Below are 15,475 nucleotides of genomic sequence, written 5' to 3'. Positions count from 1 at the left end.
TGCCCCACATCTCACCAGCCAGTGCCGATGCTGTGATCACAGCGCGGTCCCCACCCAACTTGAGGAGGGTTTTAAAGTTGCCGGATGCAGCCGGGGCTGGAGCACACAAGTGTGGGTTGTTTATTATCCCCAGCCTATGGGGACACCTTGGAAGGGTCGTGAAAGAGTCCCAAGCACGTTCCTTCTCCTGAAGGAAACGAGTAAACTGAGAAAACAGCCCAGAAACAGCTGAGCATCCACCAGGAGACTCATGGCCCACCACCTGCCCCAAAATTCTGGAGAAAGGTCATTTCGCAGATATCGATGGAGCACTTGCAGTGCACCAGGCACTATCCTAGCTCCTGGAGATACAGCAGTGAACAAATCAGACACACGGCCCTCTTGGGGCTGATGGTTCTGGCTGCCCCGAGGTGGTGGTAGTAAAGTAAAGCCCTCAGGCCTTTACTCCTCGCGGAGATGGTAAAGTCTCAGGGCAGCAGTAAGAGTCCGTTCGGTCATGGAACGTCCAATTAGGGCCTTACTCTACGTCAGGCGACAAGCAGCACTCACTCTGGCTAGGGGAGTCTGGCACCTAAGGGTGCCCACCTGGGACTCGGGGGTCTTGCTATAGCCAAGCGCTTAACACAAGACCTGGCATGCGGTAGTTGCCCCATAAATGGTGGCACTTTTGTGGTTCCGAGGGGGTGGCTAACTGTCCAGGCTTGGCCGGGAAGGTTAGGTAGTATCCACCACGTGGATGGCTGGTACCGAGAACCTGCCGGGTTGGTGTGCGCACGCGCGTCCTCCTGGAGGCCCGCCCCTGGGGCCCCGGCCTCGCCCCCTTAGCGCGTTCTGGCCCCGCCCTTGGTGCGCGCGGGCCCCCGGAGTGCTCTTGTGGTGAGCTTGGCGGCGACAAGATGACTTTGGAGGCGATCCGCTACTCACGGGGCTCACTACAGATCCTTGACCAGCTGCTGCTGCCCCAGCAGAGCTGCTACGAGGCGGTGGGCTCAGTGCGCCAGGCCTGGGAGGCCATCCGCGCTATGAAGGTGGGGCCACGCGGCGTGCCCTGGGTGGGAGGGATCACGGTGCCTGCGGTCCCTGACGCCCTCCTTCCCCAACCAGGTTCGGGGTGCCCCAGCCATTGCGCTCGTGGGCTGCCTCAGCCTTGCGGTGGAGCTGCAGGCGGGCGCCGGGGGACCGGGACTCGCCGCGCTCGTGGCCTTCGTGCGCGACGCGCTGAGCTTCCTTGTCACCGCCCGGCCCACTGCCGTCAACATGGCCCGCGCCGCCCGAGACCTGGCCGAGGCTGCAGCCCAGGAGGCGGAGCGGGAGGGCGCCACCGAGGAGGCGGTCCGGGAGAGGTAGAGGACCCTTGTGCCAGGCACTGCTCTAACCAAAAGCTATTCATTCAGTTTTTTAGCACGGCGACCTGTTCTACAGATGGGGAAACTGAGGCAGGGCGCGCTTAGTCCAAGCCCATACAGGCAGGGCTGGGACTCGACACCGGGCAGCCTGGCCCTGAGGCCCTTGAACTCAGTCCCTTGACTTACCTTCCCTGAATATGCCCAGCTCTATCTGCCCTTCAAGGCCCTTTCAGGTGCCACTTCGTTTACCTGGTTTTTGCTTTTGAGGAATTTTGTTCCCAGCCCTGATCCTTTCCCTGCCTTCTTCTCACTCACTCTCCATATCTGCTACACACTCTCCATGTTCCTTAACTGCCAGGCTTGCTCCTGCCTCAGGGCCTTTGCACACACTGTTTATGCAAGCCAGATATCCACCTAGCCAATCCCCTCTCCTTCAGATTTCAGCCTTCCCACCCCCTGTATAATGCAGCTCATCCCCTGTCCTCTGTCTCCTGACTTTGCTGCCTTTTCCTTTGCTTTATTGTCTACTCATCTGCTTTCCCTACCCCCGTGTCAGCTCCATAGGGGCAGAGATTTTTGTTTTGTTCACTGCTGTGTCCCCCAGCACCTGACACACAGGAGGTGCTTGATAAACATGTGTCTTGAGAGCAAATGAAGTGATAGTTTGGTGGCTGTGACAAAGGATCCAGCCCCACAGCTGTGAGAGGCTTTCAGCAGGAGAGCCCCCACAGAGCAGTGTTGGGCAGGGAAGAGGGGCTAGTGTGGGCCATAAACCCTGGTGGCTAATGCTGAGAGCCCCTTGTTGGCCCCAGAGTGATCCGCTGGGCTGAGGACATGCTGGAGAAAGACCTCAGGGACAATCGAAGCATTGGGGACCTGGGAGCCCGCCACCTCCTAGAGCGGGCAGCACCCGGGGGCGACAAGGTGACGGTACTGACCCACTGCAACACTGGTGCACTGGCCACCGCTGGCTATGGCACAGCCCTAGGTGAGTGGGCATCCACAGGGATGTGGGAGGGCCATTTTTGGATGCAAGAGAAAGAAACCCAAACCACTTTGTACACCCCCCAAAATATGAATTTATTAGTTCTTGTGCAGAAATGCTCAGAGGTTGTGTTCAGGTATGGCTGGATCCAGGGGTTCAAATAATAGCATCAGGATCCATCTATCCCTGTCCCTAAGCTCTGAACTCCTCCATGGCGGCATCATCCTCACTCTCCACTAGTCAGTCAAGATTCAAATCATGAGGAAAAGCCAAAGGTCTCTATTCCAACTGTCAAGAGGTTTCCTAATATATCAGGGTCTCTGATGGAGTCCCCTGCCCATCCAGGATCAGTCACTTGATAGGCCTGGCCTGAGCCATGTGCCTAGAAAGTGTTTTGGACATGGACTCCAGGAGAACTAAGGGCAAGGATGTAGCCTCCTAAAGAAAGATTAGGGTAGCTGTGACCAGGACTGGGAGGACTGGGTCCTGGGGGTCAAGGCAGCAGATTCCACTTGATCCTAAATTCTCCAGGAGATTTCCTTTCCTGCCTCATCCCACCCTTGTGCCTGGAGACTAAGGCCCTCATGGCAAGACATTCATTTATTCATTCGTTCAACAAATATTTATGCTTAATAAATGCTTATTTACTGTGTACCCCATCATTCATGCAGGCATCTATTCCTTCAGTCACTCAACATTTATTAAGTACCTTCTGTGTGCCCCATCATTCACTCATGCATGCATTCCTTCATTAACTCAACAAACATTTATTAATGTCATGTGAGATGGAGGAATCAGGAACGCCTCACCAAGAAAGTGTTCTCTAAGCACACATGTACCGGGCAGAGGGAACAGCCACTGCAAGGGCCCAGGGTTGGGACTGCCTGGCCAGCCTTTGGAGAACTGTGCCCCTAACCTATGGGCCACCCTGCCCATCTGTCCCTTCTCGTCTCATCCTGGCCTGCTCCTGGTGCGCCGGGCCCCATAGGTGTGATCCGCTCACTGCACAACTTGGGCCGTCTAGAGCGTGCCTTCTGCACGGAGACTCGGCCTTACAACCAGGGAGCCCGGCTGACAGCCTTCGAGCTGGTCTACGAACAAATCCCCGCCACCCTCATTGCAGACAGCATGGCGGCAGCTGCCATGGCCCACCAGGGCGTGTCAGGTCAGCAGGCGGAGAGCCGGTGGGCAGGGCTCCAGGTTTCCGGGGGCAGGTTGTCACTCACAACATCTCATTCCCTAGCCGTGGTTGTGGGAGCCGACCGCGTGGTTGCCAATGGCGACACAGCCAACAAAGTGGGAACCTACCAGCTAGCCATCGCCGCCAAGCACCATGGCATCCCCTTCTATGTGGCTGCCCCCAGCTCCTCCTGTGACCTCCGTCTGGAGACAGGCCAGGAGATCATCATTGAGGAGCGCCCCGGCCAGGAGCTGACCGATGTCAATGGGGTCCGGATTGCGGCACCCGGTAAGCCATGTGCTCAGTGGGGCACCACAGTGCCTGGGCACCTCAGTTTAGGCACCCTGGCCCGTTTACGGGTGGCAGGTGGCATCTGCGGTGTCATCAACCTTCCTTGGGGTGTCATAAGCAGCTCCTTCAAGCCATTTTTTTAGAGCAGAAGCATCTTGGAGGTCAGATTCAAGGTCAGAAGGTATAACTGATGAGTTGGGAAACCTTGAGCAAATTGTCTTGTTATTCTCTGTTTTCTCACCTGAAGAAGAAATAAGAGTATCTCGTGGCCAGGTGCCTATGAAGAGACACAGCTATTTCTCATTTTCCCCACACTTCCTGGCTGTGTAGCCAGGTTGCCTAAAACTCTCTCATCTTGGCTGTGACCTCCCCCATACACCCCAGGGCATTCAGTGAGTGAACCCATGTGACATGGAGAAACGTGCCTGGCCCTTAGTGCTCATTAAATATTAACAAGTAGGACTGAAAACCTTTTATAAAAGGGACCAGTTAAAACCTCTAAGCACTGAAAATACTGCAGGGCCACCACTTCCTAGTCCGAATATGGAGTCAGAGTAGAAATAACACTACAGCTAAGTGGAAGGAAGTCCTAATATTCTGTTGTTTTCTGCTGTGGTTCCTTACAGCTTTTTAAAAATAGATCCATTAATTCTGAAATATTTTCTCTCTCTCTCTTTTTTTTTTTTTGGTGCCCCTGCTTTCCTGGAGGCTTAATTAGCACTGGTCAAAATCCCTAAGACCATGAAAAGCGGAGTTGACAACTCACCTTGCCCCTCCCCCAAGAAAACCGAGTAACGCAGGCCGTCCCGGGGCCCCGACAGTCTGCTCTGGCAATGGTGACAGAGATGCAGACCCCAGGGGGATGGATCTTCTGATTTTTCCAAGAGAAGCCATACTTTTTTTTTAAAACAAGATAAGTGCATTTAATGTGTTTAAAGAAATTAACTTCTTTTTTAAGTATTACTTTTTAAATCTTTTTTACCACCTTTACTGTGGTATAATTCCTGTACAGTAAACTACACATATTTCAGATGTACAATTTGACGAATTTTGATAGATATATACACCTATGGAACCACCACCACAATCAAGATAGCTACTATGAAATTTCCCACATTTTGAAAGCTGGCAGCTAATTCAGTGGTCTTAAAAAACGATGAGCCAGAGACAAGAAAGTTACAGGCCACCAGTTTGCAGCCTCTTGTGTAAGAGATTGTTATTCATTCAGTAACTATTTTTGAGCACCTGACCAGTGCTAGGTTCTGGGGATACAGGAGTGAAAAAAGATACAAAAGTTCCTGCCCTCATGGAACTGACAGTCCAGTGGGGAGACAGATGACAAACACAATAAATAATAAAATGAGTGCATGTTAGGAAGGAGAAATAAATGAGGTGAGGAAGGATTAAACAGTATGATCAGAGAAGTTCTCACTGAGGTGGTGACATTTGAGCAAAGATCTAGAGGAAATGAGACATCAAATCACATGCCTATCTGAGAGAAAGCATCCAGGCAGAGGGCACAGCCTGTGCAAAGGCCCTGAGGTGGATTGTTGGAGGTTTCTGGGAGCAGGCATAAGTGGGGTGGGTGTATATAAGACTTTGAAGCTTTCTTCTTGAACAGCAACAATGCAGGAATGGTAGGGGATCTAAATTCATTACTAGGTGTCAAAACCCATGCCTTTGTGAATTTGTGGGATGAGGATCCCCAGATTCTCAAGGATCCCCAATCCCAAGAACCACCATGGGAGAAACAGGTGACAATAGCTTGAGAACTTTCACTGAACCAAATACCTGCCCTCTTGCCCCCCCTTGCCCCTGCAGGAATTGCGATTTGGAATCCTGCCTTCGATGTCACCCCGCACGACCTCATCACCGGTGGCATCATCACGGAGCTGGGTGTCTTCGCTCCTGAGGAGCTCCGGGCAGCCCTAAGTGCCAGGGGCTCCTGAGTGGGAGACCCTAGATGGACTCCAGAAGTAACCAACCCAGCTCTCCATATCCTGCCCTCATCCCTCTAGGTTTTATAATAAACATATTGAATGGCCTGCCCAAAAGCTGACCTCCTTCCCCAAAACAGTTCTTCCCAGAGCAGGGAAAGCAGACAGGACCTTTGCATGGCTCCCAAGAGCCCAGCAGTTGGAGCCAGGCTGCCCGAGTCCATACCCCAGTCCTGCCACTTTTTCTGCTATGTGATTTTGGCCAAGTCACTTCACCTCTCCATGCTCTTGTTTCCTCAGGACCAATACTAGTACCACCTTCTTAGGTTGCTCTCAGGTGCAAAATTTTAAAGCGGGCACTAAGAAGCTCAGTAATCAAGGTAAATAATAGTTTCATGCAATATTTTTGAAAAGTCAAAATTAATGCAAAAAAAAATCCAAGATGAACAAAATATCAAGATATTAAAGGGGTGGGGGGTTATAGCTCACTGGTAGAGCATGTGCTTGGCATGCACATGGTCCTGGGTTCAATCCCTAGCGCCTCTGTGAAGGGTAAAAAATAAACATATTTAAAGAGCTTCAAAAAAAAATTTTTTTTAAGATATTAAGTAAAGTAGAACACTGACCTTACTTCCCTCACTCCTGATACCAAACTCATTCCAATAAAACTTTATTTACAACATCAGGTAGTCAGTCTGCAGGCTGTAGTTTGACGACTTGATTTAATAGTAAAATACTGTTAATACTGAAAATATTATTTATCTTGATTACTGAAGTTTGGGGGACTCTAACTTTTGCACCACAGTGCCTCACTCGCCTCACCCTAGATCCTAGACTTGAATTTTATGTATAAAGAGCATAAGACAGTATAAGTTTTATAAAACAAATAAGCGCCCAGTGTTAGCTTATCATTAAAACCTTTACTTCGAAAGTTTTGCTAAACGCTGGGTATGAGCCACCATCGTGGGCAACTATCCCTTTAACTCTTTGCCACGTTGTATCCCGTGAGCCACTGCGCCCTCCGGCCCCACTGTATCCCATCGTGCCCCGCGCCATCCGGCGGCGGCGGCGCACAGCCCCACCTCTTCCCGTGCGTGCCTGATCATGGCGCAGGGGCAGCGCAAGTTCCAGGCGCAGAAGCCGGCGAAGAGCAAGACTGCGGCGGTGGCCTCAGCGCGGAACCGGGGCCCGAGGAAGGGCGGTGAGGAGCGGGCCAAGGGCTGGGGGCGAGGTGGGCCCGGGGATCTCCGGCCTCACGAGAGCGCATCTCTCCCCAGGTCGCGTTATCGCACCCAAGAAGACACGCATCGTGCAGCAGGAAAAGCTCAGGAAGGTGAGTGCTGGCGTGCGGGGGTCAAAAGACGAAGCGTGGAGGCTGGTGAGGGGCCCAGTGCTGTGAGCCTCAGTTTCTTCCCCTGTGCAGTGGGTACAGAAACATTACGTACCAATCAACAGGCCTCCCAAAGCAAGGACTGGCTTGCAAAAAGTGTTGAATACACGGTAGCTGCTGTTACTATGCTACTTGATAGTAACTTAGTGGAGTAGAATGCGTGGGAAAGGAGTTGAAAACCCAGCTTTGCAAGAAGGCAGTGCTGCGTGCAAAGCGCAGCTCCATTGACAGTATTTCTTCATCCTGAGCCTCTTCCCTATGAAATGGTCTTAGTTTCCTCCTAAAATTGTAAAGATTCGATGCCATAGGATACCTGTAAAACCCTGAGAACAGCACAGAACTGAAGTAAACGTCATTTTTATGATTGTCTACAAGTGTAGCTTTTTAATATACAGATAAGTAGGATTGAGCTTATAAAGAAGTTACAGAGAGTTTTTTTTAATTATAGAGAGAAATTATAAAATATTTTATGGTGGCGACAAAAATCTGAGTTCAGATTGTACTCCACATCCTAACTTGACCCATACTCTTAAGCAAATTGTTTAGTGTCCCTAGAGCCTCAGTTTTCTTAGACCCTGGTACCCAGTGGTTTGCTTACCTCCATCTGGCAGGCAGAGAGGGAAAGTGTCTCATGGGCATCTCCAACTCAGTGTGTCCAAAACCAAACCAGGCTCCCAGTACCCCCTCTCTGCTTCCCCACCCCATCACCATCCTGCCACAGTCTCTTTCCAGATACTCAAGATTACCCCATTTCTCTCACATCCAGATTGGATCTCATCCTTTTTGCCTTCTGGATTAATCTGGAATCCACCCACTTCCCACCTCCCTGATCCCCTACCTGTTCCCACCCCATCATCTCCCACCTGGACCAGGGCAGTGGCATCCTCCCTGATCTTCTGCCCTGCACCCCCACACCATTCCCCATAGCAGCCAGGGGGCGCCTGTGAGCACCTGAATCAAGGCACTTACTCCAAACCCTCCATGGCTCCCACCTCACTCAGGAAGGGCCCAGTTCCTCCCACAGCCCATAAGACCCGGCGTGCTCTGCTCCTGTCTTGTCCCTGCCCTCACCTCTTCCCCTTATTCCCTCCCTCCAGCCTCATTGGCCACTTGTTTTCTTTTCTTCCTAGCAGCCCTTATCACCTGTAACCATTTTAACAGCTTGACAGAGTGTGTCATTGACAATTATGTTGTACACACACACACTGAATGTCAGCTCCATGAGGGCAGAGGTTTTTCTTTGTCTTCACTGTTGTGTCCCCTGTGCCCAGGCATGTGGTGACGGTCATGGTGGTCCTGGTTCATTGGAACTTAGAGATGGGGCAAGGGAGCAGGTTAGATAATAATGATTAAACTACCAGTTTTGGACCCAAACACTTGGGTTCTGATTCCTGTGCCTTTACTTGTTCACATCTGTATCTCTCAGAGCCCCAGTTCATCATTTGCAAAGGAGAGTTGATGGGGGACATGAGAGGGCTGCCTGCCTGGAAGCTGAGGCCAGAGACCCTGGGCAAGTGCCTCCTTGCTGCAGGTGCCTTGATTTCCCATCTGTAAAATGGGGGTGCATGGAGGTTTAGAAGCTGAGATTCAAAGATGAGAAGGCATTTTTTGTGTGCAGTGCCCTAAAGACTGCAGGGCAGGAGCAGGACTTCAACACCAGCCACCAGACTCTCAGGTGCGGTTGGCAGGGGAGTTGCCAATCCACCCTGCTCTGAGCTCACAGGAAAAAGTGAGCAGGTCAGGCCCCCCCTCCACCTCAGGTCCCAGTCTGATTGCACCGTGGTTGCTCCCTCAGAACCTGGAGGTTGGGATCCGGAAGAAGATCGAACATGACGTGGTCATGAAAGCCAGCAGCAGTCTGCCCAAGAAGCTGGCACTGTTGAAGGCCCCTGCCAAGAAGAAGGCAGCAGCCTCCTCCACCACCAAGACGCCTTCCTAAGGATGCCGCCCTGGCAGAGGCCATCACCGCAGCCCCCTCCTCTGTGCTCAGACCTGTTCAGGTGACCCCCCCGTAGGGAGGAGGGGCCATGCTCCCCAGAGCCTTGGGTTGCTCTTTGAACTCTAGTGGGGGCCAGGCCTGTGATCAGGTGATCAGCAGGTCAGAAGTGCACTGGTTGACTTCCCACAGTGCCGAGAACTCAGGGCAGGCTAAGGCCCAAGGCCAGGAGGATGCCTTCACAAATTTCCTGTCACCACATCCTGCCTCCACTGGTTTAGCTAATAAACCTAACTTTGTCATTCCTTCTGTGGTCACCTGGTTACATGCTTCTGTGAGCTGGCCATGCTGGGGCCTGGGGACAGTGTCCTAACTGGGTCAGCCCCTGCAGTTTCCACAGGAGACCAGCCACGTGCCCAGGGAAGGACAAATGGGCTTCTGTACCTCCAGGCTCGGAGCTAGGGGAGAGTCTTCTTCTATCCCACCTTGGGTGACTCATCTGCACACCCTCCATGGACATCCCCGGGGTCATTTCCTCTGGCAGGCACAAACCAGGCAGCTGAGAGAGCCACTTTCCCATCCTCAGGACAAGTACTGCCACCACCTTGTAGAGAATATGCCAGTTAAACCGGAATGTGCTTAGAAACTTCTTGGTGCCACCTCGATCTTTAAAAGGCAGAACAGCTAGTACTGATGTAGCACTGTCCGTGGCCCTGGCATTGCTCTGGTGCTGTCCACACATCTCAACTCTCACGTAAGTAACATTTCAGAGCTGGGACTTGAACCCGCCACTGGCAGAGTCCCAGTTTGTGCTCTCAGCTGCCTGTCTCTGCTGCACAAGACCCATTTCTGTCCTATTCTGTTTGGGGCTCCCCCTTCCCTAAATTGTCTGCTGGACTGGACAGTGCCTGTGGAGTCTGCTAGGAGCTCTGGTCTGAAGACCTCCCTCCCTCCCTCTAATGGGAGCTGGGGAGCAGGTCACAGCTCAGGGACCAAGCAGGGGCTATAGTCTGGGTGACACTGAGTTGCTGTCTTTGGGGGCAGGGGGCGGGGTCTTTGATGTGCAGTGACTGTCTCCCCTCCCTTGAGGTGGGTGACTGGTCCCCTGGTGGCCCGTCCTTTCCCGGCCACCGCCACCCACCCCGGGTGGGTTTTCTTCGTCCCACACTATGGTGTTCAAAAATTTCTGAACTCCAACATTTTTCTAAAAAGCAGAGAATGACCACTGCAGGAAACAGTTTGGTGGCTCCTCAGTAAGTTCAGCCTGGAGTTACCACATGACCCAGCCATCCCCACTCCCAGCCACACACCCCAAGGGATCAGACACAGACTCCCCAACACCTCGTACTGGCACGTTCACAGCAGCAACGGTCACAGTCACCCAAAGGTGGCAGCAGCCGAGATGTCCGGCAGAAGGCTGGATAAACAAAATGTAGTTTATCCACGAGAGAATATTATTGGGCCATAATGGTGAGCACTTGATACAGGCTCCACCGTGGGTGAACCTCGAAAGCATTCTGAAAAGAAGCCAGATATAATGTGTGGTTGCATTTATGTGAAATGTCGGGAAGAGGCGTTTCCATAGGGAGTGCCAGGAACTGGGGGAAGGGTGATGGGGACTGGCAGCCAGTGGTATGGGATCATCTTTGGGGGTGATGAGAAGTTTTGCAACTATATAGAAGTGGTTGCTAGACACTGAATGTACTAGATGGTGAATTGTACACTTCTAAAGGATGAATTTTCCCTGTGAATTTTAACCACTGGAGAAAAGGCAGGGAGGGCAATTTCACACGCAAAGGAAAAAATCCTAATTTACATCTCAAAAAACCAGGCATCTTGGCATCAGAACCCTAATTTGATGGCGAGACTTTGCAGTTTGGAGTTGCCTGGGCCCAGCACTCAGGGTTTCTGCGGGGAAGGAGGGGGTGGGGGATGCAGCTCAGACCTGGAACTGAGGGGCGGGGCTGCTAGCTTGGCTCTGTGACCCACAGGGCACACCCTTCCTTGAACCCCATTTACAGGACCTGGCCTTCTTGCCGTCTGCCCACCTCCCCAGCAGTTTCTCCCCTAAGCAGGCAGCGAGTGACTTTAGCCCTTTGAGATGGAGTCAGTTTGCACGTTGGGCATTTAGTGTGTGTCTACTGCATGCCAGCGTCTGAGCTAGATAGAGCTGAGAACTCATATTTTAGTGGGGAGAACAGAAAACAAGCCCCAGGCCACCCCCTCCAGACCCCTGCCTCCTCCTCCTGGCCTTTTGCATCTCCTGCTCTCTTCCCCTCTCAGGTGTCACCTCAGAGAACCCTTCTCTGTCCCCTGCTTCTGGAAGTGGTCACACTGCCCCTCTCCATTTTCTGCTTTGCATCTTTGTTGTGTTCCCTGCTGTGTCTCCAGCACCTCAAAGGGCGCACAGTAGGTCCCCTGTGAACAGGTGTTTGTTGAATGAAAGAAAGAATGAATTGTTTCTTCTTTCTGCAAGGAGCATTTTGCGTCTCAGTGAATCAGTTCTGACCATTCAACGCATTGTCTCTAGACAACACGCCCTTCCGGGTTAGCTGATGCGTTAAGTCGCCTTTGAACTATTTTACAGCTCCATGAATTGCAAGCAACTGATAGCAACACAAAACCACTCTTATCTGTAGACACGTTCATTCCGGCCCATCCAGCAGAGGTTCCATTGCAACCCTCCCCTGTGGAAAAACCAATATGCCTCTGTTAGCACGTTTATTTACTGGAGTAGTCTGAGCTGTTGTACAAGTGCCCGTTTTCCAGACTCTCTTTTGAACCTCATATAACATCTGCCTGGTTCCCACAGGAGTTCAATTTAAAAATTTAATATGTTTTCATCTTTGTCTGTGAGCGTCATGATTGCACTGCTTTTGAAAATTATCTTTTAGCCTTTTTATCTGGAATCTCCAAAGGATGAGGGCTGGGAATGGCTGGACCCTGGCTGCCATCTGGTGCCTCCCTTGGCCACCAGGAGGCGCCTCAAACCCGGGCCAAGTCCACTGCAGCTGGTGGTGCCCCGGGCAGGCCAAGGACCCCTGTAAACTGGCTGCCTTTGGCCCTCTTGACGCCAGCCCCTTTGAAGGGGACCCCAGGGGTGAGGAAGGGCATTCAGGCGTGACAGATAAGAGATCTGGAATGCCAACCCCCCTGTTCCCTCTTCACCCCACTCCCTTGGCCTCCCCAAACAGCCTCGCCACCCCCCCTCCCATATCACTGATCTGGGAAACTTTTCCCTCCCATGCTAGATCTTTCCACCTGTCCACAAATCCCCCGCTAGTGCTACAGCTGAGGTCCCCAAACTTCAGGAAATCCCTCCACTCCTTGTTCTCTTCAAGTCTCTTCACTTCTCTGAGCCTCAGTCTGCATCTGTTAAATGGGGACCCTCACACCCCTCCCCTAGTGTGGAAAATTCGGGAGCCTGAAGGCTGTGAGAGCTGCTTTTGTGCCCTGGGCGGGGAGGGAAGCCCAGTTCCAGCCACCAGGCCCATCTTCTCCCAGCCTGTTCCCTGGCCCCTCCCTGCCAGCTCCAGGGCAGTCATTAAATGTGGCTTTTCAGACACAATTATTCCTGCTCAAGCCTTTTCCTCTCCTGCCTCCACCTTCCTCCTCTGCCTGGAATGCCCATTTTTTCCTGGCACAGCCCTGACACTCTGCCCATGAACTTCTGTTCCAAACAAAAAAGAAAAGAAATGTAAGAAGCAGATCTTGCCAGCCCAGCAGGCCAGAGGGGCTACGTCAGGACAGGGACCAGGAAGTGAAACTGCTCTTGCTGGTTTCCTGCCTGAGTCAACACAGGCATTAGGGTGCTGCAAGGGGCTAGCAGAGGGAGTGACCCTCAGAAAGTTAGAGTGGGGTGGCCACAGAACTGGGGGGCCATGGTCCCCTTATCTGAGCCCTCAGGGTCGCCCTGTTTCCCCTGGGTCTCGAGGACACATGGGTTTGGGGTCAGGAGCTATGGATGCCTAGACAATGAGCTCATCAAGCGGGCGGGATAAATGTGGTTCCATGTCCCTGAAGCCCAAACTTGCTGGCTGCGCTGAGAAGGGAGGACTTGCTGGTGGCTGGAACCCTGCTCTCAACCTCTCCTTTCCTAAAAGTGTTGCTAGGAAGGGGGCAGGCTTGAAATAGGAATGGAGACCTCATCTTGGCACCCCCATTTTCCCAGGGGCCTTTCTGACTTCTCATGTTCTCCTGGGTCGCTGTGTGGCTTGGGCAACTTTCTAACCCTCTCTGGGTCTCATTCCCCTCATCTGTAAAATTCAGGGATCAGAATAGAATGTTGATGTTTCCCAAACTGTGCATTTGATTCTCCAGCCAATGTGACAAGACCAGCCCCCCCTACCAGCACTTAAATGCTGATCCTACCTTTGCCTCTGTGGTCAAGTCACCTGACCTTCCTGTTCCTCAGTTTTCTCATCCGTGAGATGGAGATGATGACAGTATTAGTATCCACTGTTAGAGAATAAAATAAAACATCTTCACCCTGTGATGACCCATCCTCTGTTCCACTGGCCTGGAGTGCCTTCTCTGATTCAACATCTCAGTACACCCACTGAAGCATCCTCGGGGACAAGGACCAGCCACAAACTAGACGCTGTAGGTGGCCTCTTGGAAAAGCCAGCCTCTGGGTCCTGTTTGCCAGGAAAGCACCTAAAAGACTTGTGTCGCTGAAGTCCTCACTGTTCCCCGCCACCATTACTCTTTCCCCATAAGGCTATCTTTGCCTCAAATCCTTGCAAGAAAGGCACACTCTAGTAAAGTCTAGGGCTTTCCAGTTTAGGTGAGTTCAGGCAAAGTTTCCACCTCTCCAAGCCAGTTTCCTTTTTGAACACCATCAGAAGGCTTAAACTTGATAATATGTCTGAACAGCTAAAGCACCGCAGGAGCAGTCAGTACAGAACTATTATTGTTATTTCCGTTGTCACTGTGGCCTGCTGTGGTTTCTCAAGACCACTGCTGTCTGTAGAAATTACAATGCAAGTCGCATATGTAACTTTAAATGCCCTGATACTACATAGGATAAAATAAAATAAATACAATACAATGAAACAAGTGGGATTAATTTTAATAATGTATTTTACTTAACCCAAACTTATCTAAAATAGTATCATTTCAACATGTAATCAATACAAAAAAATTCTTAATGAGGTATTTTTGCTTTCTTTCTTTTTCCTACTAAGCCTGCGAAATTCAATGTGTTTTACATTAACAGCACAGCCCAATTCAGGCCAGTCCCATTTCAAGAACTCAAAGGCCACTTGTGACCAGTGGTGACTGTACTGGACAGTGCAGGTGGGAGGGAGTTTACTAAAGGGTGGGTTGGGGACTGGCCAGGAAGTGCAGCTGTGAAACTGGAAATTCCTGGAAGGAAAAAGCCAGAGTTTCCATTTGGGAAGGAGCAGGGGGCCTGCAATCAGGCCACTTAGGGGCCAGCTTGGGTTTTTCCTGCTCTGCAGATCATTGCAGCGGAATGAGAACAAAGCATGAGTTGGTTCAGTCAACAAGTTATATATAGATTGAGTGGCTGCAGTATGTCGGGAGCTATTCAGATGCTGGCGGTAAAGCAGTGCACCAGACAGACTACTGCCCCTTGGACCTCAAGATGGGAGTGCAGAAGAGAGAAATTAAACAACTGCTGAAATTGATAAAGAAATGTAATGACAATGGAGAGAAGTGTGGTGAAGGGGAAATGTAGGGTTCTCTAAGGACATGGAGAGGAAGGATAGTGGGGCAGGGGGTGAGAGTGGTCTGGGGAGCCACGATGAAGACCACCACTTGCTTCAAAGTCAGAGATGTGTCCTGGACAAGCTGAATCAGAAAAAATAATCATAAGTGATCGGATTTGACATCTATTATGTTGAAGCTTATGAAATTGCCATTTAGTGTATCAAATATTATTGAAAATCAGTAATTTCGTATGACTCAGTGTAATATTTAGGGCATAGAATGGATTGGAGGTTCTTAGCTTGGGGCTCAAGGGCGGGCTTGAATTGGGCTCTATTTCCAGAGGAGTCCGCAGCCCCCATGAGCTCTACCAAGGGGCCTGTTGATCCCTCCATCCCACAAAGCATCAAAACTTGACCCGGCGCCCAGAGAGGCTTTCTCGCGTCACACAGCCCAGAGGGAGGAGGGGCTGAGACGCTCTCCGGGGATCCCGCCGCTCTGTCTCGCTCCCGGGCCGAGCCATGTTGATTGTCCCCTCGCGGCGCCCGGAAGCGACCCTCAGTAAACAAAGCCGTGTGTGGGCGCAGCCCCAGCTGCCGGGGGAGCGCTGTCCAGCCCGAGGGGGGCGGGGGAGGAATGTTGTGAATGAACCCAGGACCCGCCCCGAAACTCTGCTTAAGGCCGGCGCTGCGGGGGGTCCTCCCACTGTGATTGGTCTCCGGCGCCCGGTGATTGACAGC

At 51.7% G+C, this 15,475-nt stretch overlaps 2 protein-coding genes across 5 annotated transcripts; both read left to right on the top strand.

The window, feature by feature from the left end:
- The first annotated feature begins 88 nt into the window (after positions 1 to 88).
- Positions 89 to 6,285, top strand: MRI1 (methylthioribose-1-phosphate isomerase 1). 4 transcript variants are annotated; one of them, XM_032465482.1, is made up of 6 exons: positions 89 to 1,028; positions 1,105 to 1,343; positions 2,159 to 2,334; positions 3,320 to 3,496; positions 3,575 to 3,799; positions 5,624 to 6,285. In XM_032465482.1, the coding sequence occupies exons 1-6, from the start codon at positions 897 to 899 to the stop codon at positions 5,749 to 5,751; spliced, it is 1,077 nt and encodes a 358-aa protein (XP_032321373.1). In that variant the 5' UTR covers positions 89 to 896; the 3' UTR covers positions 5,752 to 6,285. The 4 variants fall into 4 exon arrangements, with proteins under 4 accessions (XP_032321373.1, XP_032321374.1, XP_032321376.1 ...); XM_032465483.1 differs by having other exon boundaries at positions 4,521 to 6,285; XM_032465485.1 differs by having other exon boundaries at positions 4,511 to 6,285.
- A 519-nt stretch (positions 6,286 to 6,804) lies between these two features.
- C22H19orf53 (chromosome 22 C19orf53 homolog) lies at positions 6,805 to 9,370 on the top strand. Its single transcript, XM_006175367.3, has 3 exons — positions 6,805 to 6,940; positions 7,017 to 7,072; positions 8,925 to 9,370. The coding sequence occupies exons 1-3, from the start codon at positions 6,844 to 6,846 to the stop codon at positions 9,066 to 9,068; spliced, it is 297 nt and encodes a 98-aa protein (XP_006175429.1). The 5' UTR covers positions 6,805 to 6,843; the 3' UTR covers positions 9,069 to 9,370.
- The last annotated feature ends 6,105 nt before the right edge of the window (positions 9,371 to 15,475 follow it).

Source organism: Camelus ferus, chromosome 22 (assembly GCF_009834535.1).
Source record: "Camelus ferus isolate YT-003-E chromosome 22, BCGSAC_Cfer_1.0, whole genome shotgun sequence".
Classification (NCBI taxonomy): domain Eukaryota; kingdom Metazoa; phylum Chordata; class Mammalia; order Artiodactyla; family Camelidae; genus Camelus; species Camelus ferus.
Note: the sequence above shows the minus strand (reverse complement) of the source record. Positions and strands in the feature narration are given on the sequence as shown.

Bases quoted from the DNA above. Each gene is read 5' to 3' on its own strand.
- MRI1 (XM_032465482.1), top strand. From the start codon at position 897: ATGACTTTGGAGGCGATCCGCTACTCACGGGGCTCACTACAGATCCTT. The intron at 2,335-3,319 runs GTGAGTGGGCAT...CGGGCCCCATAG, and splicing joins TGGCTATGGCACAGCCCTAG to GTGTGATCCGCTCACTGCAC. The intron at 3,497-3,574 runs GTCAGCAGGCGG...CTCATTCCCTAG, and splicing joins GGCCCACCAGGGCGTGTCAG to CCGTGGTTGTGGGAGCCGAC.
- C22H19orf53 (XM_006175367.3), top strand. From the start codon at position 6,844: ATGGCGCAGGGGCAGCGCAAGTTCCAGGCGCAGAAGCCGGCGAAGAGC. The intron at 6,941-7,016 runs GTGAGGAGCGGG...ATCTCTCCCCAG, and splicing joins CCGGGGCCCGAGGAAGGGCG to GTCGCGTTATCGCACCCAAG. The intron at 7,073-8,924 runs GTGAGTGCTGGC...TTGCTCCCTCAG, and splicing joins AGCAGGAAAAGCTCAGGAAG to AACCTGGAGGTTGGGATCCG.